Below are 25,783 nucleotides of genomic sequence, written 5' to 3'. Positions count from 1 at the left end.
CTCGAGCAGCAACGTGAAAAGACTTCGTTGAACTTTGCGCTGTTGGGCAACCCCGGCACCGGCAAGACGACGGTCGCGAACCCACCCACCCCCGCCCCGCCGCCACCACTCGCCTCCACTGACCACCACCCCTCACCTCCACTCTCCACCCCTCGCCCCCACCGCCCCTCTTTGTGCGCGCGCAGGTCGCACGACTCCTCGCCGGCCTGCTTTGCGAGCTGGGGCTGCGCGAGGGCTGTGCAGACGACATCGATGAGACGACGGGCGAGGCGCTGGCGCGTGACGGCGTCGACGAGGCATCGACGCGGCTCGAGGAGGCGTCGGTGCTGCTGGTTGACGACGCGGCCGCGATTGAGCCCAAAAAGTCCGCCGAAGGCCGCGCCGTCCTCTCGCTGCTGGCCGATCACGCTGAGCGCTCGCGCGAGAGCCTCTCCATCCTCCTCACGGGCACCAAGGAGGAGATCGAGAGCAAGCTCTATGCGCACGCCCCCGCGCTCCGCTCGCGGTTCAAGGAGGTTGAGTTCGAGGACTTCAGCGAGGCGGACTACCGCGACATCATCGTCCAGCTGTGAACAGCGTCTCTTCACACCTCCCGCTGTGAACAGGCGGACCTCCGCGACATCTTCGTCGACTCAGTCTCAACTCGGATGTGGACTCTCGAGCCGGCGGTCGCGGAGGTGGCGGCGAGGCGCGCGGCGCGCGGCCGAGGCACCAAGGGCTTCGGCAACGCGAGGGAGGTGCGCAAGGTGTACGAGGCCGCCTACTCCCGCGCTCTCGAGCGTGGTGGCGGTCGATCGACCACGCTGACGATCCTGGACGTCATCGGGCCGCCGCCGACGCCGGAGCACGTTCCGTCGCTCGGCGTGGCTCTGCGCGAGCTCTGGCTGCATATCTCCCCATACCTCCCCAGATCTCCCCAGATCTCCCCTAGGCGTGGCTCTGCGCGAGCTCGAGGAGAAGGTGGGGCTGCGAGAGGTGAAGGAGGCGACCGCCGCTCTCGTGCGACTCGCGGAGGCGAACCACAAGCGAGAGCTGCGCGGCGCACACCCCCTGCGCGTCCCGCTCAACCGTCTCTTCCTCGGCAATCCTGGGACGGGCAAGACGACGGTGGCGAAAATCTACGGCCGCGTGCTCAAGGGCACGGGGCACCTGAGTGACGGGGGTGTGGTTCTGGCGGTGGCGTCGGACTTGCTCGGCTCTGCGGTGGGCGAGAGCGAGGAGAAGACGACGCGGCTGCTCGAGGCGGCGAGGGGGAAGGTACACACACACACACACACAACACAGCACACACACACACACACACACACACACGCACGCACACACACACACACACACACGCACGCACACACAACAAACACACAAACACACACACACACAACAAACACACCAACACACGCACACACAAACACACACACACACACACACACACAAACACACACACACACACACACACACACACAGAGAGAGAGAGAGAGAGAGAGAGAGAGAGAGAGAGCTGCTGGTCAGCATTTCGCTGCACGGCTCGCCATCGCGGCACGGCTCGTACCCCTGTAGGTGCTAGTGATCGACGAGGCGTACTGTCTGCACGGCTCGTCGTACGGGGAGGCCGCCATCAACACGCTCGTCTCCTTGGTGCACAACGAGCCCGGAGAGGACGTCGCGGTGCTGCTGCTCGGGTACGAGCCGCAGATGAAACGGATGCTCCGCGACGCCAACCCGGGGCTGCAGCGCCGCTTCAGCCTCGAGGCGGCCTTCCGCTTCGCCGACTTTACTGACGCCCAGCTCGAGCTCCTCCTCCACCGCGCAGCCGCGCGCGACGGGCTCCGCCTGCCCCGCGCCGTGCGCAAGGCGGCTCTCGCGAGCCTCTCTCGCGAGCGCGTGCAGCCCAACTTTGGCAACGCCGGCGCGGTCAACTCGCTACTCGGCCGCGCCAAGACGGCGCTGGCCGCGCGCGGCGAGGCGGCCGCGGCCAATGGCGAGCTTACGATTGGCGACGTGCTCGGCACCGCGAGCGCCGACAAGGGGTGCGGCGCACGTGAGCGGCTCGCCTCGATGCACAAGTGCGAGCACGTGCTGTCGCACCTCGACGCGATTGAGGCGGTCACGGCGCGGCTTCGCGCCGACGGCAAGCTCGCCCCCGACGCGCCCGCGATGCACGTTGGCAACTACATCTTTACGGGCGCGTCGGGGACGGGCAAATCGACGGTGGCGCGGCTGCTGGCCTCCGAGCTCTTTCGAATCGGCGTCCTCACGTCGGACGCCTTTGCTTGCGAGTCGGCACTTAACCTGCAGGGCGACTATGTCGGCCAGACCAAGACAAAGGTCAATGAGCTGTTCGCGTCGGCTCCGGGCGGCTTCATCTTCATTGACGAGGCCTACTCGCTCGGCCAGGGCTACTTTTCGCGCGAGGCGGTCGACCAGCTCACGTACCTCCTCTCGACCGATGCGCACCGCGGCCGTACCATCGTCGCGCTGGCTGGCTACCCGGCAGAGATGCAGCGCATGCTAGCTGTCGCGAACCCGGGCTTCGCCTCCCGCTTCAAGCAGCGCCTCCAGTTTCCAGACTGGGACGCCGCCGACGTCGAGGCGTACCTGCGGCGGCGCTGCAGCGCCGAGGGGATCGAGCTTCGCGATGGCGGCGCCGTCGGCGCCGCGCTCGAGGCGCTGCGCGGCTTTGCGGGCTGGGCGAACGCGCGTGACGCAGAGTCCCTTTACGACGAGCTTTTCTCTGCCCGCGCGGTACGCCTCGGTGGGGCGGGCGAGGAGGACACGCCCGCCTTTGTCGGCGCTGACGCAGACGCGGCGCTCGAGGCGCTCGCACGCGGCCGGTCTGAGCGACCGCCGCCTCCACCGCTTCCACCGACCCGACGGGCGACCAGGCCGCCGTCCGCCAGCCGTGGAGGGGGCGGTGGCGGTGGCGGTGGCGGCGGCGGTGGTGGCGGCGGTGGCGGTGGCGGCGGCGGCGGCGGTGGCGGCGGTGGCGGCGGCGGTGGCGGTGGCGGTGCAGGGGCGGGGCCTCCGGTGGAGCGCACCAAGCAGCGGGAGAAGACGCGTGTGGCCGGGGGCGACAACGGCAGCGAGAGCGATAGCGGAAGCGACGACGAGCGGATCACGGCGGCGCTGCAGGAGGCGTGCGTCTCGCTTGGGTACGACGAGTCTCAGGCGCGGCGGCGCGAGCTGGTCACGATGCTGTCTGGTGTGCAGCAGGGCGGGCCGTTTGCTGATGACCTGCTTGGCTGGGTGGTGGATAAGACGGGCGCCAGCCAGGCGACAGTGATCCGAGTGCTCAAGCCGCAGGTGGCGACGGTGCTCAAGGCCACGCAGGCGGCGGTCTGCCAGAATGAGCAGGAGCTCTTCCAGAAGGATTCGGCGCTGCGCCAGCACCTCCGCGATCTCGGTCTCTGTGAGGCGGGCTTTGGGTGGCACCGCGAGGGCGCCGGCTTCCGCTGCAACGGCGGGATCTGCTACATCCACGAGTCAGAGTTGAGCTCGTGCCCGTCGTGGAACGCGTGACTCAAAGCGCACCAAGGTACACCGCAGAAGCCCTCTCGTGGGGTGGAGCGTGGAGGGGTGTGAGTGGGTCGTAGAGTACAGCCCCCCGCGTCTCACGACGTGTGTAAGGTGCGTGTGAAATTAGACGGCGACACGAAACTTCGCTTGTTTATCTACTATAGTGTTCCGGACCAGTCTCTGCTCTCCGGCCCGGTTCCGTTCTATCTCCACCGGGTCGCTCTCGCTGCTACCCTCCCCCGCCCTCTGGCCGCCGGAGCGGCACGCCGCCTCCCGATAGCGCTCCGTCGGGCAGCAGCGGCTGGCCGAGCGAGGCGGGGAGGAGGAGGGCCGAGGCCGGCTCGGCGCGGGGCGAGAGGTAGAGCGTGCCTCCGCGGCTGATCGGCGGGGAGACGTGCGGCCTTGCGTGGGGCGACCGCTCGAAGAGGCTGCCCGAGGTGCTGTCGACGCTGTCGCTGCCGGCGGGGCCGTCGGGGGCCAGGGCGGCCGCGCGCATGCCCGCCACCTTTTGGCGCGAGAGAGGGAGAACGGGCGTGAGATGACATGTGTGCTCCCGAGGCTGCTGCTCCACGAGATCAAGAGAGAGTGGAGGGAGGGAGGGAAGGGAGGGAGGGAGGGAGGGAGGGAGGGAGTGGAGGGAGGGAGAGCGAGCGAGGGAAGTGCCCCCTCCGCCTCGTGCACGAGCAGCGTGAGGAGGAGGAGGGCGCCTCCGTACACGGTGAAGGGGTCGGGCGCGTCGCCAAAGGCAAAGAAGACCTGCGGAGGGTGAGGTAGAGGTAGGGTGAGGTAAACCTCTCCACACACACGAGAGGGGGTGGGGTAGGGGGTGGGGTAGGTGGAAGTGGTGGGGCAAGGGCCAGGCTTAGACCCTGCGCATCTCCACCCCCGGACACGGGCAGGAGCTGGCGCACGGCCATGAAGGCCCAGTGCGCGTGTGGGTGGGAGAGGCGGAAGGGCGGGTGAAGGCGCGATGAGAGGGGGCAGCCGCATGTGCGTGGAACTTGTCGCACCCACACCGGGCCGAGTACAGTCTCCCCGAGAAGGACGAGGGCGCACTCTGCGCCTAGGAGAAGGTTCCTAGAAAGTTCCGAGAAGGCTCCTACGAGAAGATCGAGGGCGAAGGCGCACTCTGCGCCGGTGATGAAGCGAGGGCAGAGGACTAGGGCGGTGTTGTAGAGAGCGATCCCGGCAGCGTTCAGGCTCAGGAAGAGGAAGAAGCGGGGCGTGAGGCGCGAGCCGCTGGCATGGCCGCTGGGCTGCATCCGCTGCATCGCCACGGCGAAGCCGATCGAGGCGAGCGAGCCTATAGGAGGCGGCTCCTAGAAGGCTCCTAGAAGGCTCCTAGGAGGCGAGGGACGAGAGACGAGGCCGGCGAGAGGGCCGAGGGCGGGGGAGAGCTCGAGCGAGGAGCGGGGGAGGCGGAGCGCCACGAAGCGCGCGAGCGTGAGGTAGGCCGCCATGGCGATGCCCGTGGCGAGCGGGATGAGGTCGAGCGCGTCGGGCGTGAGCTCGTAGCAGTCAGGCACGAAGACCACCGCCAGCGAGATTAGAGCGCCCCCCTGCGCGAGCGCCGTGCGGGCGGGCAGCTCGTCGCCGCAGACGGCGTAGCCGAGGAGCGCCGCCCAGAGCGAGTTGAGGCTGATGAGGAGGAGCGACTTGGCCGGGTCCACCTGCCGCGACCAGCATGGCTGGGGCCGCTCACAGGTCACGCGAGGGGCGGCACTGCACGTGTGTGTGTGTGTGTGTGTGTGTGTGTGTGTGTGTGTGTGTGTGTGTGTGTGTGTGTGTGTGTGTGTGTGTGTGTGTGTGTGTGTGTGTGTACGTGCGGTGAGGGACGACCCAGAGAAGCGAGAAGACGAAGCCGAGGTTGGAGGCCGTAACGAGGAGCGCGGCGGCGAAGTTGCACTTTGGCGCTAAAGTGCTGGCCCGGAGGAGGCCGCGCACGCCGGACATAGAGCTCGCGATCGCAAACTGAATGGCTCCGACCAGGAGGTACCGCCAGATTAGGATCGTGCTCGACGGAGCGCCCTCGTCGTTCTCCAATCGGAGCAGCATCGCGTCGGGCGTTGCACCAAGCATGCCCACGAGCGCGATCAAAAGACCGATTTTCCGGCTCTCCATCTTCCGAGACACTGGGATCGAGACGTCAGTCGCTTCGAGTGGCTATAGCCTCGCGCTTCTTGGTCTTTCGGTGTGCTGCCCAGATCACGCGCGTAGCCGCCGTACTAGGTTTTTTTTTCAAACTCAAGTCTCAAACAATTATTCAAGCAGCGCTATTCGCAAGAGCGCGCGGCGCCACTCTCCCAAGAGCGCCACCGCCCCACCTCCAGAGCGCCGGGACGGCGCTTACCTGGAGATGCCCGTCTCTCCGACCTCGTCCCCGCCCCCTCTCGCTGGGTCTGGCAAGGCTGCAGCCGGCAGTCCGGACGCGAGCCACCTCCCGAGCTCGTTTGGGTAGGCGGCGCCGTAGTCGAACCGCTCTGGCGGCGCGGGGAGGCGAGACACCTCGTCGACGGGAAGGCGGCGGAGCGAGCCGCCGTAGCAAGTGGGCACCGACGAGGCGGGTGCGCGGGAGAGGAGGGCGCCCGGACTCGACTCGGTGTCGAGGATGGCAACTTGCTTCGCGTTCTCTCCCACAAAGGGCGAGACGAGGCTCCAGAAGACGGCCATCGCCTTGGCGGCGTTCACGGTGAGCATGAAGCCAAAGAGGGAGGGGTAGAAGTTGTCCGCGAGCGGGAGGCAGGGCCTGAACTTCCACGCCACCCTCACGCTGATATGCCGCATCCCGATGCCGCGCGCGTCAAAGTGCGTCGACCAGCGGCAGAGGCGGCCGGTGGCGGCCGAGCGGCGGTCGTTGTGGTAGCTCGCGTGCTCCAGGACGTACAGATTAATCACAAAGATCTCCGCCGCGGTGGCGCAGTTCAAGAAGGCATCCACCTCGAAGACGTCGTTGGCGTCCACGTAGGTGAGCCGATCGCCGTCGTCCGTCGGAAGATTTGTAAAGGCGAGCAGCACGTGCGGGCAGATCCGGTCCATGGCTGGCCAGTCCCTCGGCTGCAGCCCGGCGGCGATGCTGGCGCGGATGGCGTCGGCGCCCACCTCGGCTCGCCACGCCGCGGTGCTGCGGATCTGCTTCTCCGCGGCCGACAGCTTCCAGCGGTGCTTGAGGAGGAAGCGGAGCAGCGTCCACTCGGAAAACTCGTCCAGCTTCCAGCCGGCCTCCTTTGCGATGAGCGTCGCGGAAGCAAGCGCTTCCTGCTGCTGCTCAGTGAGAGTGTCGAGGGAGATGGGTGCGGGCTCCCCCATGCTTCGCGATGAGCTGGGTCGTGAATCCGACGCCACCGAGTTGTCAGTATGGCTGCGGCTGCGACCCAGCAAGGTCGCTAATATGCGCGTCATCTTCAAACACCCCCCCCCACGCACCTGGGGACCCCCCTCTAGGTCGACGGTCTGACCAGGTGGAGGTGGGGGGGGGTACCTACACCCCCCTGTCGCTCAGCGGTCCCGAGCCAGCGGCAGCTGACCCCCCCTCCGGTAGCTTACCCCCCCCTCGGTCCTGCCCCCTCGCAGCTTGCGGAGCTGACCCCCCCCTCGGTCAGCTAGGGTCCGGGGCGGAGCCCCGGCGGGGTGCGGGGCGGAGCCCCGCGAAGAAAATTTTGCGTTTTTTGCAAGCAAAATATCGGTCGTCGGCCCTTGTGCTTGAAGACTTGTCGCCTGTGCCACCGCCGCGGCCGCCCTTCTCCAAACGCCGCACATCGACAAGCTGGCAAGGGAGGGAGTTCGCTTCACCGATGGCTACGCGACTGCGGCAGTGTGTGGACCGAGCAGGAGCGGGATCATCACTGGCACCTACCAGCAAAGGTTCGGGATGCAGGCGAACCCCGACGGCAACAGATACACGGTCCCTGCGATGCACAAGGTCATGCCAGAGGCGCTGTCCGCAGCTGGGTACAAGACGGGAATGTTTGGGAAGTGGAACATGCCGCAAGGGAAGGGTGCTGAGGAACTCTTCACCGAGGCGAACGGTGTCATGGACTGGGTGGGCGATTTCTGGCCGAACGCGGACGGCAGGTTCAATGGGGTGGACGACGGCCCGAGCGCTACTCATATGGACTGGCTGCCCCACTGGGGCCCGGAGCGGCCGGGCGACGAGTACCTAACGGACAAGCTCACGCGGCACGCCGTCGACTTCATCGAGAAGTACAAGGACGTTCCCTTCTTCATCTATCTCGCGTACAACGCGCCGCACAACCCGTGGCAGGCCAAGCTCAGCGATCGCAACGAAACAATCGCGCAGCTGTGGAACGAGCCAAAGGCCATCTACGCGGCTATGGTGAAGGCGGTGGATGACGGTGTGGGGCGGGTGCTGGACAGGCTATACAAGGACAGAATTGACTCTCGTACCCTCGTCGCCTTCGTCTCGGACAATGGGCCTGACTCGGGACACCGCCCGCAACCGGGGTGGAAGGCGGAGTGGCCGAATCCGGTCGTGATGGGAGACGAGGGGGCGCTTTCCGGTGGCAAGAATCAGCTGGCAGAGGGCGGCATCCGCGTGCCCTTCATCATGCGGTGGCCGGGCACGATCCCTCGCGGTGAGGTATACACAGAGCCGGTGATGAGCTTCGATTTTTACACGACTTTCTTGGCCGCCGCGGGCGCCGACATTCCAAGCGGGACGGACCTCAGCGGCGCGAACCTCCTGCCGTTCGTGAGAGGGGAGGCGACGAGCCGACGGCCGCACGACCTGCTCTTCTGGAAGTCGAAGAGACATTTTGCTGTGCGCTGGGGCGATTGGAAGCTTTCCACCGTTTATGCCCGCGGCAGCGAGGGTGGGGTGGCGCTCTACAATCTGAGAGATGACATCGGCGAGAGGCACGATCAGTCAACCATGCGCCCTGACATCAAGCGCAACCTACTGGATGAATACCGAACGTGGTGCGCGCGCATGCCCGTCTCCGCCAGCGGCATCAGCAACTGCTAACGTAGGGCCTTTAGGGGCCTAGAGAACAACCCCCCTCTCTCTTTTCTCCCCAGTGAGCTAAAGTACGTAGAGCTCTACAGAGCAAAACAGCGGCAAATAGCTTGGCCGACTCCTTTGTGTGAGCAATCTCCACACATCCTGCGTCGCGCGGCACCCCTTGTTGCGCCGCGCGCACACCGCCCCGTCCGCTCCATGGGCGCACTACACCCGAGCAGCTCTCGTCTCCTCCTCGCCTCCTCCCGCGTCGCCGAGCTGCTCCTCGCCGCCGTCCGCGGCGCGGCCGAGGCGTCGCACCGAGGCGCCCCAGCGTCTGCGAAAGGCGGAGACGTCGGTCTCCATGAGGGTGCCGACGCCGCCCCAAGCGAGCTGGTCGCCGAAGGAGCCTGCGCCGTCGCCAACCTCTCGGAGGGCCGCGAAGCCGAGGCGGCGGTAGTAGCGGACGAGGGTGGCGTGCTGGCGCGGCTCGTCGTAGATCGCGAGCAGCTGCGCGCGCCTGGGGAGGGAAGCGGGCCGGGCTTTGGTCAGTCGAAGCGGAGGCGGAGGGGTGGAGGGAGGCGGCGGCGGGGGCTCCGACAGGGGCGCACGTGTTTCGGAAGGGGCACCGCTCGAGGAGGAGGCAGGCCACGCCTGCGAGCGGAGGAGGCGGGGCGGGGAGGTGGCGGGGCGGGGAGGTGGCGGGGCGGGGAGGTGGCGAGTGGGTGAAGAGGGCGAGACGTGAAAAGAGGGCGACGGGCCACTTTCCACTGAGCACAGGGAGGCTGCGAGAGGGCGAAGGGAGGGCGGAGCCCCACCGACCGACAGCAACAAGCCAAGCCCGTGCTGGTCGAGCTTCGGCACGGCGGCGTAGCGGCGGCCGTCGCGGTTGAGGCGCGAGCGGCTCCAGTAGCCAGAGTAGCGGCGCACCTGCCAGCGGGGCGGCCACGGTTGGCGTCTCTGCCTCCACGAGAGCCGCCGCGAGACGCCGCCTCACGCCTGGATGCTCTCGAGGTGCGCCACGCCAGTCGGCAGCGTGAACCCATCGCTGTAGCCGAGCAGGCTCGGCTCCTCTTCGCCGGGGCCCTAGTGGCACGGGGCAAGCATCGGCTGCGACGGGCCGGGGATCGCCACGGTTGCGCATGCAGCGGCAGGGCCGCGCCTCCCACAGGAGCTCGAGGCGGTAGGCAGGGCCGGTCACGCGCGCCGACAGCCGGCACCCGAGCCGCGCCGCCGCAGCCTCGACCTCGGAGTAGGCAACGGGCGAGGTCGAACACGCGCGGGCGGAGGCAGCGGCGGCGACAAAGAGCAGCCAGCTTTGCCGCGACATCAGTGTTTACACAACACGAAAAGAATTTTCCAACTCGCCTCGCACAACCGTGCCGTTCTCCGTTTGCGGCTACGACTCTGAGGCGCCGGAGGAGATCCAGAACGAGGCGCTCTACCGGGCCTGCCGCGCGTACGGCTTAGGTGAGCAATTCCTCGCTGCGGCGCAGGACGAGGGCACATTCGGCGAGTGGCTCGACGAGCTACCCTTCGAGGTGGCTGCGGCGACCGCCCGGCTGCTCAAGCACCACGCGCGCTCCGGCGCGTGGGTCGAGCTCTCGCCCGGCAACCCTAGCCAGGCCTCACGCGCTGGCCGCGACCGCGACCGCTCGAGCCCGAACTGCCCGTCAGATATGTCGGAATTGTCGGAGAATAGCGACTAGCACACCTCTGAGTCCCAGAAACCCGAGGAGTCACACAGTCCACCTGTATGATGCACGCCCTGCGAGCGGGGCGGGGTGCGCACTGTCCCTCTGTGTTCGTGTGCGTCGCCCATCTCTCCCTGGAGATGACTGCTCTATTTATTTATTTATGCCGTTCTCCCATCCCTCCCTTGGGTTGTCTGTTTTATTTCTTTCTTTTACTGGGCACGGGACTGGCGCGCACCCGAGCACGAAGAGCAGCAGCACGCGAGAGAGCGGCCTCGGCCCGCGAGCTCTCGCCTGCATTGCCGTTCTTACCGAGTCGCTTAGGCGGCTCCGGTGGTTTGCCTGTGTTAGTGCTAGCACGCGCCAGTCCGCACCTGTGTCGAGCCTGTCTGCTGTGTGAGAGAGAGTTGGTTTGGTTAAATTCTTTTTGTGGTGTACCAACCAGTTAGTGCCAGTGGTGCGCGCCAGTCCCGGCGGCGCGGCGTGCAAACGTGGTGGATGGTACGCACTGGACAAAAAGTAATATATCTTTACTTCCAACACACCCGGACGTTCCCAGGGTGATGGAAGGTTCGACGCACCCCCGGACTGGGCGGAGAAATCCCAGGGTAAAGACGCTGGGCACTCCACCCCGCCCCCACACTTGCCCTGACTGCACAGGATAGCGTGCCCCGACGAACGGCGACACATAGCGGGGGACACTGCGCCGGGGGGTATGCCTAACTTTGGTGCTTTGTGTGGGTCGCGTTCCCTTGGTAGCTGTGTGGCTGAAGCCCTCGTGCCGCTGGCGTGCCCCCTCCAGCGGCTGGCCCCTCGAGACTGTTGGTGCTTGGCGGGAGGAGGGGGAGAGGGAGGCCCGGTGGGAGGAGAGGGAGAGGGAGGCCGCCTTGGGGAAATCTTCCATGATGGCGGCTCTTCTCCTCTCCTCTCCCTGGGCTCTTCTCCCCTCTCCTCCCTGGTACTCTCGGCCTGATTACCGGAGCGTCTGCTGGAGAGCAGACGCTGGGGGGACACTCACGCCCGAAGGCGGTACGCACGACCCGGAGGCGTGGGGATGGGGGGGTGCCGCGCCGCCGCCCGTGCCGCCTTCTCCCGCTTTGATCTCCCTTAGCTGCTTCTCCTCAACCCAGCCTGCGAGCTTGCGAGGGCGGCGGGGGTGGGAGTGCTCTCGGGCGGCGCGTGATCTCTCTGGGCACGGTGGGTCGGGTGAGTATCGCCTCGCGCACTATTTCACGTTATGTCAGGCGCTGCCCCTGACTGACATCGAGCATCTTCTGGCGCGACTCGCACTTGAGCAGGCGCAGCATCAGGTCGAGCTCCGGACGGGTGAGGAGAAGTGCGGCTGGGCCGGGTGTGACACCTGCACAATTTGCCTGCCCTGTCTGGCACATTGCCCGTTCGCAACCCGACCCTGGAATCAGAAGTGCGAGTGGCCCGGCTGCGGTGGCTGCACAGAGTGCTTGGCTCCGCCGCCTTCCCCACCCACACAATGCAAAACGTACTGCGCCTACCGGACACATCCGATTGAGGAGAAGTGCAAGTGGGCGAACTGCAACGGATGCAGCGAGTGCACAACCCCAATACGCGCTCCGCCACCGCCGCCGCCACCGCCGCCTCCCTCACCACCACTGCTGTCGCCGCCTCTCTCGCCGCCTCCCCCACCGCCACCTCCGCCGCCGCCGTCACCCTCCCCGAGCCCGTCGCCGCCGCCCTCCCCGAGTATGGCGCCGCCGCCCTCGCCGCCTCCCTCACCACCACCTCTGTCGCCGCCTCTGTCGCCGCCTTCTGCAACGCCGCCCCCCTTTGATGTCACCGTCACATGGCCGCAACCCCGCCCACTCATACTCGGACCTGGTGAATCTGATTTCTCTTAGTCAAGTGGACCACGCCGATCCCCGCGAGCCTCTTGGTGGACCACGTCAAGAAAATTGTGATGCCATTGTCGGGGAAATAATTCTTTTTCGAGGTCAACCCGTCATGACGGGTAGACCTCGAAAAAGAATTTTACAACCAAACTCCCTCGCACAACACTGGGCACGGGACTGGCGCGCACTGGCACTAACACAGTTGTGCGAAAAAGAATGTCCTCACATTTTCCAGCAAAGATGCTCTCCGTCTTAGACATTTGAAATATTTGATGCCTGCCTTCAGGAGTCGTCGGCGAGTCGGCGGCGGAGGGAGGGGTGGAGAAAATGGACCGTGGCTCGTCCACGGTCACCAGGAGGCGGCTGCAGCTGCCCACCCGTCGCCGACGCCAAGGCGGAGAAGGCGCGCCGCGGCTGGCGCGGCTGCGGCCGAGGAGCGGCACCTCGCACCCTGGGCGGTGGGCGGGCAAGCTGCAGTCGAGCGTGGCGGCGCAGCTCCGCACAGCCGAGTCGCGGTCGGCGCCCTCCCTCGCCAGCGCCTCGACGTCCGCCACCAGCTGCGCCGCGCCCTGCGCAGCGGAGGTGCGACGATGCTTCAGTGGCCGCCTCGGCTGCCCCGCCGCCGCCGCCTCCGACCCCGCCTCCGCCGCCGCCTCGGGCTCCGGCTCCTGCTCCGCCTCCATCGCGCCCTCCTCCGCCTCCGCCTCCGCTGCGGCCCGCGCCGGCCCTCCCGCGCCAGCCACCTCCGCCTCGCCGACCGCCCGCGCGCGTCCACCCGCCGCCTCTGCCGCCGCCCTGGCCCTGATGGCAGGCGAACCGCTGCAGCGTCTCGAGCAGCTCCTTCTCCTCCTCCTGCGCGAGGGGAGGCGAGGGGAGGATGAGGGCGGGGTCGGGCGGGGCGAGAGGAGGGGCCGAGGGAGAGGGCGGCGGGAGGGGCGAGAGGTGGCGGGGGCGAGACGAGAGCGCGGCTCGCACCGTGCAGTGAGTATCGGCAGCCCCCGAGCGGCGGAGAGGGCGGCGGAGGCGGGGACGGGACGGCCCGCTCGCCTTGCTCAGCCCGGCCCACCCGCCGCTGTCCTCACCACGGTCGCCACCACCTCCTCGAGCCACCTCTGCACCTCGAGCGACGTCTCGATCGAGACGGACCTCGCCGCCAGCCTCGCGCTCTCCGCGGCGGCCGCCGTCGCCTCTCGGGCGGCGACGGCCTTGAAGAAGCGCTCGATGGGCGGCGCGGCGGCAGTGCACCGCGGCAGGTCCGCCAGGTTGAGGGTGAGGCCGTCGTAGGCGACGATGGACGAGCTGCTCGCCCACGCTGCCGACGCCTGGTACCAACCTCCAGAGTCTCGAACCGAGTGTGGGTTCGGTGTCCTTTTGCGAGGAGGGTCGTCGCCTCGCTCTCGTACCGCGCAGACAGGTGCGTCAGGACGGTGCGGTAGGCGCCCATCGCGGCGGCGACGCCGAGCGCCTCGGAGGTGGAGCTGTGCCGCTTGCGGAGCGCCATGGCGGACTGCTCGGCGCTGAAGGTGGCCTCGTGGATGAGGAGGGTGGCGCCCGCACCTGCAGGAAGGTTCCAGGAGAGGTCCGGGAAAGGTCCAGGAGGGGAGGAGCGTGGCGCGCGCGCCGGCCGCAGCCAGCGCGGAGCACGGCCTCGTGTCGCCAGAGTACACGAGCCGCCAGCCCGCCTGGCGGCGGGCGGGCGCGTGTGTCAGAGGGCGCAGAGCCGCGGCGCATGGCGAGGGCCGGAGGCACGGCCGGAGGGGCGCCCTGCCGTGGAGATGTGGGGGGAGATGGGGAGAGATGGCGAGAGATGGGGAGAGATGGGGAGAGATGGGGAGAGATGGGGAGAGGTGGGGAGAGGTGGGGAGAGATGGGGAGAGATGGGGAGAGATGGGGAGATTTGTATGGGGGGATGTGGGCGCCTTGCCGTCGAGGACGACACCCCACGCGTCGGGGCAGTGCAGCACTCGCACGGAGCGGAGGGAGGCGAGCCCGAGCCCAGACTGGCGGAGCAGCCAGTGCCGCTCCGTGCAGCGCGGGTTGTTCACAGCCTCGTTGTGGGCAAAGGCGACGCGGAGCCGGCGGGCCGGCGGCAGCAGGGCCTGGGACCGCTCGAGCCATCACAATGGGGAGAGATGGGGAGAGATGGGGAGAGTTGGGGAGAGCTGGGGAGGAAATGGGGAGAGCTGGGGAGAAGTGGGGAGAGGTGGGGAGAGACGGGCCTGGTACCGCTCCAGCCACCGGCCGATGGCGTGAGGCCCGATCACGAGCAAAGGAGGCGTGGCGTGCCGCGCGCCAAGCGGCAGAGCTGGCGGCGTGCGTGCGCGCTCAACGGCGGCGAGCAGCGTCGGCAGGCCTAGAGGAGCACTGGGCGACGGTGTGGCAGAACGGGCGGGCGGGCGGCGAGAGCGGCGCGGCGAGGGGCGGCGACCGAGGTGGTGGTCCGCGTGGGCGTGCGAGATCCACACTGCGGTGAGGCGCCGGAGCACTGCGGCGGTGCCGGCCGTGCCAAAGGTGCGGCCGAGCTGGCCGAGGCACCCCTCCCCCGCGTCGAGCAGGAGCCCGCCTGCAGGGGGTGGGACCGAAGAGGAGGGGTGGGACCGAAGAGGAGGGGTGGGGGAAGGGTGGGGGGGGGGGGGGGGAAAGGTGGGGGGGAAGGGTGTTTCCCCCCACCGGCGAGGCGGCAGGGCCGGGCCGGGCTCACCGCGCTCAAAGGCGTGGAGGTAGATGGCGGCGGGCGCGCGGTACGTCGAGGGCGCCGCGCAGCCGGTGCCGAGGAAACACGCGAGCAGCTCTCGCCTAGAAAGCTCCTAGAAGGTGCCTAGAAGGTTCCTAGCCGGTGCCGAGGAAGCACGCAAGCAGCTCTCGCCGGCCGCAGCGAGCGATGCACTGCGGAGGCGGCGGCTCGAGCCGAGGAGTCGCGTCGCGCGGGGTCGCCTCGGCCTTCAGCGGCACCGACGTCACCGCACAAGCGGCCTCCTCCTTCCCCTCCTCCTCCCCCTCCTCCTCCCCCTCCTCCTCCCCCTCCTCCTTCCCCTCCTCCTTCCCCTCCTCCTCCCCCTCCTCCTCCGGCGTCGCCCCGTCCCCCACAACGAACGCGCCGCCCGCGCACAACGCCCGCACCTCAAAGCGAGTCATCGGTGGCGCTGTGCTCAGTGACGGCGGCAGCGACAAGGCCGCCTCGCCGCCAGCGACCCCTCCGCCCTCGGCGCCCTCGGCCGCCCCAAACGGAGGGTAGAGGTGCGGCCCAGCAGCAAGACGCAGCGCCCTCTGCTGCCGCGCCGACCGGCCAAAAGCGATGGCCCCGTCGGCTGGGGGAAGGGCGTCCGCCCGCAGCAAGACACACCTATACGGCGGCGCACGGCGAGGCGTGTGAGCAAGGCACGAGTCGCGCCGCCAACCAGCCGCGCTGCCGCGGGCTCGCCTACACGCGCGGCCGAGGCCCAGAAGCCACTGCGCGAAAGGGGCGCTGCACGCGAAGCGAGACGGCGCGGCGAGCAGTGCGAGGGAAAGGGCCACGCCGCCGCCTCCTCGCGGCAGCGGGCGCGCCAAGCTGCGGCGCAAGCCTGCCAGGCTCGCCTCGTCGGACACGGTGCAAAAGAGTGCCGCTCCGGCGCCGCACCCGTCGACGAGGAAGGCGAGGCGCGTCACTGCCGCGAGCCGTCCCGCGGCGAGGGCCGAGTCCGGCTGCGGCGCCCACGGGTACCGCTCCATCACGAAGAGAGTGGGCGCCGCTGCGCACGCGGAGCCATCCGAGGGCCGTGCCGCAGGGCGGGGAGCTGTCGGGCGGGGAGCTGCAGGGCGGGGAGCTGTAGCGCGGGGAGATGCCGCGGCGGGCGGAGACGCCGCTCGTAGGCTCGCCTGCGCTGCTGCCGTAGCCGCCTCGTCCGCGGAGAGCGCGAGGGCGGCGGCAGGAGAGCGAGGGGCGGGAGCCCGCCGCCCTCGCCTCGCCGTCGCCGCGGCCGCAGCGCCGGCCGGAGTCTCGAGCCACTGCCGCACGAGGCGCGAGCGGAGCGCGGCGTCGGTGTGGGCGCGGCGCACCAGCAGCGCCGAGAGTCCGCCGCCGCCGTGCTGCACGAGTATCTCGAAGACCGCCGCCTCGTCGACAGCTCCCTTCTCGTCGCCGCCGCCGCCGCCGCCATCGCCGCTCTCACCATCGCCGCTGTCGCCATCGTCACTGGTGCTGCTGCTGTCGTCGCTGCTGCTGCTGTCGCTCCCCTCGTCGCTGTCGCCGCCGTCGTCGTCGCGGCCGCCGCCTTCGGCGCCACCCGAGGCCTCGTTGCTCATTGCTTTTCCACCAGCGCTGCTGCCCCCGTCGCTGTCCCCACTGCTGCTGCTGCTGCTGCTGCTGCTGCTGCTGCTGCTGCTGCTGCTGCTGCCACTATTACCACCACGGCCGCCGTCGCCCTCGCTGCCGCTGCCGCGCTCGGCGGCGCTGCCGACGCGGCGACGTTTCGCAGCCGGCACCGATTCGGTGTCGGTGGGAACGTCAGCGAGCCACCTGGAGGGGTGAGGGAGAGCGCTGAGCAACACGGCTTGTGCGGGAGAGCAGGGGAGAGCAGGGCTCAACGGGAGAGCCCACCCGTCGAGCGGCAGGGAGCAGAGCCGCAGTTCGACGCCGCCGCCCGCGTGCCACGTGAGCGCCAGGCCGCCGTCGATCGCGACCGCCTGCCCGAGACGAGTGTGGAGGTGAGACTTGACTGTGTGGCTGTGTGGCTCAAGCTGCGGTGCACAGTCGCCCGGTTCGCCTCCACCACCAGCGGCTCGAGGCGCGCAAAGAGGCTCAGTGAGGCCACATAGGCCTGGACGCCGTCCGGACCAAAGACGACGAGCCGCCTGCGTGCGAAGCGCGCTTGGGCTGGCCGCGGCCGCGTGCGTGCTCACATGGCTGGGCAGAGGCGCACCTCACACCAGCGTGCGCCAGGCTGAGCAGCAGGCCTGGCAGCCCGGCGACCGCAGCGGCGTCGAGCGAGGAGAGGAGGACTGCGTCGAGGTCTCGGTGCAGCTTGAGCCGGCGCTCGGCGCTCAGCCGCTGCGAATCAGGCGGGGCGGTTGGTTGTGGCGTGAGCGGGAGGTTCACTGTCTGGCTGTGGCAGGCGGCAGGCCTGCAGTCCCTCCGACGCGTTGAGGAGCAGGCGGCGGCCGCTGCTCGCCTCGACCAGCGCGCACGGCGTAGTGCCGTCGTCCCCAGTGCCGACGCACGTGATCTGCATGGGGTGTGGGGCAATGGGGCGCCCTAAGCACAGCCGCAGCTGCAGCGACGCAACGTCGAACTGGCGGGCAGGCGGGACGCCTGCGTCGGCGCAGGAATTCTTTTTTCAAGGAATTCGTAGCCTGCTGCGGGCCCAACATTGCCCTAGCCCGCAGGCCCAACGATGCCCAAGAAGAAGCCGCAGCTGCCGCTCTGCACGTACGGCGCCGCCTGCACCAGACCCGGCTGCATCTACCGCCACCCTCCCAAGGGCGCCGTGCGGAAGAGCGAGATCGTCTGCAAGCCATTCCTGTCGGGATTGTGCGAGTTCGGGTCCAGGTGCCAGAACATCCATCCCGGGCCCGAAGGGCGGACAAGCTGCGCCGCAAGCAAGTACGCACTGTCCTGATAGCGTGCGAGTGGGGCGGGACCGGCTTTTGGCAATGGGGCGCCAAAAGCAATGGGGCAATGGGGCGCCAAAAGCACAGCGTCCTCTGTTGCCGACAGCGATTTCTTCGCCTCGGCGGCTCCGGTGGTGAGCAGGTGTGTGTGCCAGTCCGCGCCAGCCGCGCCCTTGTCGTGCCAGTGTGCTGTGAGAGAGGCTGGTATTTTGCATTTGGTGATTTGCCTTTGGTCAACAGCGAGGGCTATCGGGCGCGGCCGTTCAAGGCCGTTTTGAGGCCCAAGAATGCCCAAGAAGAAGCCGCAGCGACTGTCTGTCGTTCTCCACACCGCTTTGGTGGGCAGACGGTGAACGAGCTAGCGTGCGGGGAGAGCGGCTTTGTGCACAAACCTTTAGTGCATTGCCGTTCTTACCGGAGTCGCTTAGGGCCTTAGGCGCACAGTAGGCGGTTCCGGTGGTTTGCTTGTGATAGATAGTGCTAGCACGCGCCAGTGCGCACCTATTCTTTTTCTAAGCAAAATTCGAGCCACTTCCAACAAAACTTCCTCGCACAACACTGGGCACACTGGGCATCGGACTAGGCCACTTCGACCCTGACGGCAAGGAGCCCGAACCCAGCGCGTTTGTCGTGAGGCTGTGAACCTGCAGGCCCAACGATGCCCAAGAAGAAGCCGCAGCTGCCGCTCTGCACGTACGGCGCCGCCTGCACCAGACCCGGCTGCATCTACCGCCACCCTCCCAAGGGCGCCGTGCGGAAGAGCGAGATCGTCTGCAAGCCATTCCTGTCGGGATTGTGCGAGTTCGGGTCAAGGTGCCAGAACATCCATCCCGGGCCCGAAGAGGCGGACAAGCTGCGCCGCAAGTACGCGCGATTAGCGTGCGAGTGGGGGAGCGCCTGTAAAACCCGCGGCTGCCTATACCGCCATCCGGCGCCAGTCGACACTATTGCAGGAACGCTCGCGGCGGCCAGCCTCGGCGGCGGTGCCAAGCACGCAGCAGCAGCCGCGCCGGTCGGCGGCGAGCTGGCGGCGCCGGCGAGCGGGCAGAGGCGGATGCCGCTGCTCGCGGGCGGTGTGTGGCAGGAGGACCTGTTGGAGACGGAGGAGCCGCAGGACGCGCCGTCAGTGAGGCCGCCGCAGAAGCAAGGGACGCCGGAGACGCGCCGGGGCGCCGCCTCGGCCGAGGAGCGTCCCTTTTCCTCGCCTCCACTCCGCGCGCCGAAGCGGCCTCCACGGGTCCTCTCTGTCCAAGACGGGGCCGGGATCGCCGCCCTCTCGGCTGCGCTCGACGAGGCGGTGTCTCGGGGAGAGCCTGTTGCGTTCGACTGCGAGTGGCGGCCGCGCAACCGCCACGAGAACCCTTCCGACGACGACGGCTCGCTGCAGCTGCTGCAGCTCGCCACGCCGCGCGAGGCTTTTGTCGTCGACGTCGCCGCCTTCGCCTCGCCCGGCGCCGAGGAGAGCCGCTCGGAGCTGCGGCGCTGCCTCCTCCGCCTGCTCCGCGCCGAGGAAAGCGAGAAGCTCGGTTTCGCCTCCGGCGAGGACCTTCGCCGGCTCGAGACCTCGCTGCCGGGCGTCACCGAATGCGCCGCGAACATGCGCGATTTGCAGCGCGCCGCGACGAGGGCGGTCGGCTCGCCGCGCCGGACGGTGGTTGGGTTGGCCGGCGCATGCGAGGCGCTGCTGCGAGCGAGTCTTGACAAGTCGCGCCAGAGCTCCGACTGGGCCGCGAGGCCGCTGTCGGCGGAGCAGCTCGAGTACGCGGCGCTCGACGCGTTCGTGCTGCTCGAGCTGGAGGAGGAGCTCAGCCGGCTGGCGCTGCTCCCTCCGAGCCCGCCGCGCGGCGACGCGGCGGAGGAGGCGGCAGAGGTGGCAGAGGCGGCGGGAAAGGAGGCGGCTGGGGCGGACCCGCCGCCGGCGCAGCCACTCGACCTGCTGCTCTGCGCCGAGTGCGCGAGCGACTCGGCCGCCGGCGCCATCGACCCCGACGATGGCCTCTTCTACTGCGACGCTTGCTGGCGCGCCTTTGAGGCGGAGGCCGCGCCGCCGCAGGCCGTGCCACAGGCCGCGCCGTCACCGCCGCGCGGGGAGGGTGCCGCGGTGGCGGCGGCGGGCTCCTGGGCGGGGCGCGTCGGCGCGGCGGCGAGCGCGCTGCCGTCCGAGCCGGCGTCGCGGCTCCCTCCTCCTCCTCCACGGCTTGCACCGCCGAGGGTGGTCCGCTCCTCGAGGGAGGTTCGGATCCCCGCCGAGTCGTGGGTGGACTTGGCGGCGCGCGCCGGCGCCAGCGCCTTTGCGATCGCAGACCCGATGGAGCGCTTCGCCGCCGTGAACCGCTGCCACCGCAGGCCGGACGGCAGCGTCTGGCCGCTCACGCTGCTGTTTGAGGACGAGGCTGGCGGCGGAGGGGCAGGAGGGGGGCTGGTGGACCTGCACTTCCAGTCGCGAAGCACGGTGTCGGCGGTGCTGGAGGAGGTGCTTCCTCCGATGCTCTCCCACCACGCCGAGGTTTGGGTCGTGACGGGCAGCGGCCACCACGTCGCGCAGCGCTCGCACCAAAAGCAGGGCGGGGTGCTGTGGGCTGCCGTGGACGCGCACCTCGGCGAGGCGCTGCCCGGCCTGAGCGAGGCGGACAGGCGCTGCTGGTACAGCTACCACCCGGCCAAGGACCACAACGGCTACCACTGCGCCTTCCTCGTCCGAAGAAGGCGGCGGTGAACCTCTCGTGAGCCTGTGTCTCGGGGAGCTGGTGCGGTATCGTGTTCACATTGCCCGATTGCGGAGAGTGATTCTGAGATCAGGTTAGGCAAGTGGCAGACATTTCAAAAAATGGGCGCCGCAGGCCGCGCCCCGGCGCTGCCTGAGCCCTGGTGTCGAGGTGTCGAGGCCCGGTGTCGAGGGTGTCGAGTTGCTGTCGAGGCCCTCGGAGGGCCGTAGACGGTGTTACTGTACTTCCGCCCGCCAGGATTGGTCTTCTCTGCCTGCGGGAACACCCTCGGGCGGCCGGGTGGGGCTGCGGCTGGAGCTAGCATGGCTCGATAGAGCCGAGACCCCGTGTTGAGGCGGCGCTCCTGTGGGCGGCTGTGGAATCGGCAGATTCGACCTCAGGTCTCCAGTACTCTCATCCCAGTGGATGGACGTCCGGACGTCCCTTTGTGTTCCTCTTCCCGTCCGCCAGCGAGACGCCCAGTCGCTGGCGGCCGCAGTTCTCTGTGAAGGCTGCGCTGCGCAAGCACGGGCGGGAGGGGCTTCTCCTGCGGAGTCGTGCGTGCGCAGGGCTCCTCTTTGGATGCTTTCTTCTACTCCCTACTATCATCTCGTTCCCGTCCTACCAGAGAAGGTAAAGCCGTAGAGGTGTCGAGGCCTGTCGAGGCCTGTCGAGGCCTGTCGAGGCCTGTCGAGGCCTGTCGAGGCTGAAACCATGCTTGTCCGTGTCGAGGGGTGTCGAGGGGTGTCGAGCGTGTCGAGCGTGTCGAGCGTGTCGAGCGGGTGTCGAGTGTTGTCAAGGGGTTTTGCGTGTCTAAGGTGTCGAGGTGCCAAAAGGAATTCGCACCAAGGAGCTTGACCTACGCGAGTTTTGCGTGCGCGTGCGCACGCACCTGGGTAGAGACGTGCTCATCAACACGGTGCGCGGGCTGCAGCAATTGCATGGCGTGGCATCTCACTGTCAGTGTGCTGAAAACGCCAAAAAAATCGGCTGCTGCGGCGGCGGCCAGCCTCCGGCGGCGCCTGCGACGGGCCGCTGGGGCTACCCCCCCAGACCCCGTTTACACCCGAGCTATGCCCCACAACCTGAGCCGCAGCAATAATGGGGGACTAGCACTAGCCGTCTTCCACATGGCCCCTCGGGTCCCTGCTGCTCCTAATCTCTTCGTGCATCCTCCTGTGATCTCCGCAAAGTCCTGATCCTTGCTTCGTCTCGCCCTGCGCGTCTGCTTGAACTCCCACTCGATACCTCCCAAGTCTCAGCCACAAGGACTAGGTGCGCTATTGGGTGGAGACTCTCAAGCTCGCGGTGCATTTTTGGGCAAGAACAACCCGTATGCCCAGACTCCCCCCCTCCCCTAGCGAGGGTCGACAGCGTCCTAAAGCTATAGCTAAACCTAATCTAAAATCTGATGATTCAGGATTGAGACATCGCTTCAGAGAGCCAAAGTGAGGCGAGCCAAAGTGAGGCAAGTACGGAACACGAGGAGGCACGCGGACCGACTCGTCGGTGACTCTGCTGCACGCCGTTTCAGATTTTTTACTCAGCGGAAGAGTGCCACCGTCGAGGAGGACGATAACCCGATATCCCGACAAACCAACACGGTGGGAACCACGGACGAGGGCAGGGCCTCCTCGGGCGGAGGTGGTGGCCGTGGCTCGAGCATTCTCCGCCCTCCCGGCAGCCCCCCGCCCCCAGCCCACCTGCCAATGTCCCCCTCCGCCAGGCCTGCAAGGTGGCTCCTCCCCACCCGCCACTTTACGGTGGCTGCATCGACTCGTCGTCCGCGTCCTTGCACTTCTGTTTGCGCCAGCTCCACTTGCAAGATGCGGCGCTGTTGCAGGCCTGCTTGGTGTCCAGATCCTTGCAGGTAAGGGTTGTGTTGGCCAAGGGTGGTGGTGGCGATGGAGACGGCGGCGGTGGCGGCATCGACTCGTCGTCCGCCGGCATCGACTCGTCGTCCGCGTCCTTGGGTTGTGCTTTTGTGGGAATCGCACGTGAGAGAGCCTGATTGTGAAATTCTTTTGAGGGAGCCGCTGTAAAATTCTTTTGAGGCGCCCGTCGATATCAATTGGGGCGCGTCGCCGTTTTTGCCCTGTTCCGCAGTGCGCGTGCGGAGCCAGTAGACCCGCACCGGCCCAGATAGTTCGGCTGAGCTCGCCCAACCACAGCTATCGCGCCCGTGCGCTCTATGACGATGGCCGGTGGCCTGCATATCGCGCTTTGTGTCCTCGCCATCGACCCGCCCGAGATGTTTTCGTCCTTCTCGCCGTCGGCCGAGGCGCACCGCCTGGTCTTCCACCACCATCTCAACCTCACCGTCAGCCCCGTGGAGCACACGGCCTCCTCTCGTCGATTCGCCGACTGCTCGGCCGGCGTCCAGGACCCAAGCCGCAAGGTCTGCTGCAGCGCTGCGTGCGGGCTGTGCGGCGGACGCGGCTGCTCCAGTCGGCCCGGCGGGCCACGCCAGTGCTGCATGCCCGCTATTGTGCGTACGGGTCGGGTGTGCGAATCACGGGCGGACGTGGCCTGCATCCTGCGGGGCAGCAGCAACTACATCCGGGGCGACGGCGTTGAGCATCACGGCAGTGCCGCTGTCCTCGCCGCAGCTGGTGGCGACGCTGCGCCCCCCGCCAGTACGCAGCCCGCCAGCCTCGCTGTCCTCGCCGCAGCTGGTGGAGAGTCTACGCCACCCGCCAGCCTCGCACCAATGAAGCTGCATCCTCGACTGCCGCCGATCCGAGTAAAGCGAACACCTTACGAGTACACACGCAGAGGCTCGCGAGGCAAGGCCTTGGGTGATCGGGGCCGAATACAGCCGATGCTGCCACTGGCCAACGAACGGTCGCAGGTCCCCTTGTGGTTCCATCGACACGTGCATAAGACTGGAGGCACGACTGTGCGCGGCATCATGGCTTCGCTTCACAAACGCGGGGATGCCATCGCGCGGAGAGGGCTCGGCTCCTGGTCCTGCAAGATTGACTGGGGCCATGTGGACGAGGCGCTGGAAAGAGCGCACAACGCGTCGCTGCCACGCCCGGCTTCGCCACGGGCATTGGTGTTCGAGCTGCACGAAGCGTGCACGGGCTGGGTGAGCCAGGAGCTGCCTCGCATCACGGAACTAAGGTTCCTGCCGTCGGCGAGGGTCTTCTTGACAACACTTGTGCGGTCGCCCTTCTCGCACTCACTCTCGGCTTGGATGTGGGGCGGCAAGCCATCCTTCGGCAGATTCAACCGCACCATCGACTACTGGCTTCCGTACAACATGCAGTCTAACCAGCTGCTGCACGGCGACTTTGACCGCTTCATGATGGGAAATAAGGAACCAATGGGCAAGCGGTACCGCCACTTCGGCGAGGCGGAGTTCAACCGCACGCTCGATGTCGTGCGGCGCTTCGATCTAGTGTGCACGACGGAGGAGCTCGCGCCCTGCATGGAGCGGCTGCTGCAGGAGCTCGGGCTGCCATTCGTCCGGATTGGCCACGTTGCGCCCGCGCACGGCCGGGTGGGCGGCACGCCTGCAAACGAGTCCAAGGTCGTGCAGGAAGAGTGTACCGCCAAGGGGCTGGACTGCGCCACGATTGTGGCGGAGCGGACCCGCTACGACGCGAGGCTGTTTGCCCACGCGCTGGGGCTGTGGTCCGTTGCGCGCGCCGCACCTGTAGGTATAGCACGGCTGCCGCCAATCGGCCATCCCCCTCTCGTAGCCGAACGGCGCACCGGGGGGGCTGTCGCCCCCACGCTGCCGCTGGGCAATCACCGCGTGGCTTTCCTCCACTACCACAAGACCGGCCACTGACCAGTGGCGTCGTACTCCATGCGGCGCGCATAGCGCACCTCGATCGAGGTGCCAATCCGTGACAAAGCGGGTCATTCCCGTCCTCTCCTCCAGGCTATTGCTCAGCCAGAGCGTGCCCTCTGCTTGCGCCTGAAGGTACGCCCCAAAGTCAAAGGAGCCTCCGCCCTCTACCCTTGTCTGCTTCAGTTTGTCCTTGTCCAACCCCCACCTCTCCGCCCACGTCGCCACATTCCCGTCCATGTCGATCGAGGCGAAGAGCGTCTTCACCCGTGCGCGTCTCTCCCGCTGCCCCTCTCCCTGGAACAGGGCCGCCCCCATGCTGCTTAGGATTTCCTCCCTGTTGCTCAGGAATTGCTTTGTCACGCCGCTCCCCGGCCCCACCATCTGCACTCGCGCTCGCGGGTGCGCCGCAGCATCATCAAAGTCGTGGGGAACGGGCCAAGGGCCAGCGTCCGAAGTCGGCGTGGGCTGGCAGCGCAAACGGATCGACGTCACGGTCCGACGGCACCGCGTATTCCCTCGACGACGGCCTGCATATGCAACGGGCTGATTTCATTTGAACCGAGCTTGGCCCGGACCTGTGCTGCATCCCCAGATGGGAGGAACCGTCTCGGAGGCACGAAACGTATCGGGTCACTTTTTTTCTCGGCCATCGCCGCAGCCGGCCATCGCGCGCGCAAGCTACACAAGATAAACACAGGGCGTTTCCTTTGCTTGATCTTGTCCTGCTCCGCGCCTGGCCCTGCGGCTGCCGCGCGCGCCCCCAGGACACACAATGGGCAGCAGGGGCAGAGTGGCTGAGTGCTGGGCGTGGGCTGCCACGCCAATAATGGGACTAAGCATGGGACACGGCGCACATTCACACTCCCCCCCCCTCGCGCCCTCACAAGCTGTGCACCAGCTTGAACACGTCGTCGCCCGCTCCGCCAGTGAGGAGCATCACCTTGCGCGTGAGCTCACCTACAGGACGCGTCTCGGACGTGTCGTGGACGAGTCGATGGGCTGCGCCAGCCGAGGCACTGAGAGCGTCTCGCGCCCGAGTCGAGCTGCGACTGCAGGCCGCGGTTGCGCAGCAAGCCAACGTGCGCGTACCTGCGCGGGTGCGGTGCGCGGGCGCGCGCGGGTGCGCGGGAGGCGGGAGGGCGGCCTCTCCCCCTCGGTGCTGTGCGCACAGGCTCAGCACGGCGCGCAGCTCGGAGGACGAGTACGGCCCGACGCGGCGGAGGGCGGAGCGGAGGGGCCCGTGCAGCGCGCGCGGGCGCGAGTAGTCGAGCGGCGGCGGGAAGTGCTTTCTCTGCCGGCGCGGCGTGAGGGGCGGGTGGGGCGGCGAGTGCGAGACGGCGCAGAGCATCATCCCGTTGGCCATCGAGGCGCCAAACCTGCAGCCCGAAGGGGGAAAGGGAAGAGGGGGGGGGGGGTGTAGGCGCAAGGTGGTTGAGGCGGCGGCCTCCCGGCGGCGATCCCAGCAGCGGCGGGTTGGGGGTGGGGGCCCGGGTGCTTGCCCCCGGCAAGTGTCCGCGCGGGGGCGTGCTCACTCCAGCGACCCGAGCAGGGACGGCCCCAGGAGCTGCCAGGCGTGCAGCGCCGCGGCTCGAGCCCCAATTGCGCGAGGTTGCCATCTCGCCCCACAGCTGCCACCCGTCGACCGCGAACAGCACCTGCTCCCG

At 67.9% G+C, this 25,783-nt stretch overlaps 5 protein-coding genes across 5 annotated transcripts; 2 read left to right on the top strand and 3 right to left on the bottom strand.

The window, feature by feature from the left end:
- Positions 1-21: 21 nt before the first annotated feature.
- On the top strand, positions 22-3,513 carry EMIHUDRAFT_199589 (hypothetical protein; the record flags this gene model as incomplete). Its single annotated transcript, XM_005793667.1, has 7 exons — positions 22-72; positions 186-560; positions 606-783; positions 932-1,257; positions 1,555-1,908; positions 2,023-2,828; positions 3,078-3,513. Coding segments are annotated over 7 exons (2,526 nt in total), but the record flags the coding sequence as incomplete, so codon positions are not given.
- A 2,343-nt stretch (positions 3,514-5,856) lies between these two features.
- EMIHUDRAFT_199587 (hypothetical protein) lies at positions 5,857-6,816 on the bottom strand (the record flags this gene model as incomplete). Its single annotated transcript, XM_005793666.1, has 1 exon — positions 5,857-6,816. One exon carries the CDS (start codon positions 6,814-6,816, stop codon positions 5,857-5,859), a length of 960 nt encoding a protein of 319 aa, XP_005793723.1.
- A 436-nt stretch (positions 6,817-7,252) lies between these two features.
- On the top strand, positions 7,253-8,491 carry EMIHUDRAFT_62533 (hypothetical protein; the record flags this gene model as incomplete). Its single annotated transcript, XM_005793665.1, has 2 exons — positions 7,253-7,591; positions 7,664-8,491. Coding segments are annotated over 2 exons (1,167 nt in total), but the record flags the coding sequence as incomplete, so codon positions are not given.
- Positions 8,492-8,692: 201 nt separating this feature from the next.
- EMIHUDRAFT_199585 (hypothetical protein) lies at positions 8,693-9,794 on the bottom strand (the record flags this gene model as incomplete). The annotated part of the gene is made up of 5 exons (XM_005793664.1): positions 8,693-8,984; positions 9,094-9,118; positions 9,283-9,394; positions 9,488-9,550; positions 9,666-9,794. 5 exons carry the CDS (start codon positions 9,792-9,794, stop codon positions 8,693-8,695), a joined length of 621 nt encoding a protein of 206 aa, XP_005793721.1.
- Positions 9,795-11,393: 1,599 nt separating this feature from the next.
- On the bottom strand, positions 11,394-17,562 carry EMIHUDRAFT_97516 (zinc phosphodiesterase; the record flags this gene model as incomplete). The annotated part of the gene is made up of 15 exons (XM_005793663.1): positions 11,394-11,518; positions 12,250-12,299; positions 12,474-12,824; positions 13,134-13,345; positions 13,450-13,580; positions 14,239-14,376; positions 14,452-14,586; positions 14,725-14,819; positions 14,911-15,366; positions 15,643-15,707; positions 16,062-16,521; positions 16,603-16,688; positions 16,754-16,856; positions 16,925-17,125; positions 17,474-17,562. The coding sequence occupies 15 exons, from the start codon at positions 17,560-17,562 to the stop codon at positions 11,394-11,396; spliced, it is 2,697 nt and encodes an 898-aa protein (XP_005793720.1).
- Positions 17,563-25,783: the final 8,221 nt, after the last annotated feature.

The sequence above is a fragment of the Emiliania huxleyi genome, assembly GCF_000372725.1.
Source record: "Emiliania huxleyi CCMP1516 unplaced genomic scaffold EMIHUscaffold_10, whole genome shotgun sequence".
Taxonomy (NCBI): Eukaryota; Haptophyta; order Isochrysidales; family Noelaerhabdaceae; genus Emiliania; species Emiliania huxleyi.
The sequence above is the reverse complement of the archived record's forward strand: the minus strand, read 5'-3'. Positions and strand labels throughout refer to the sequence as shown.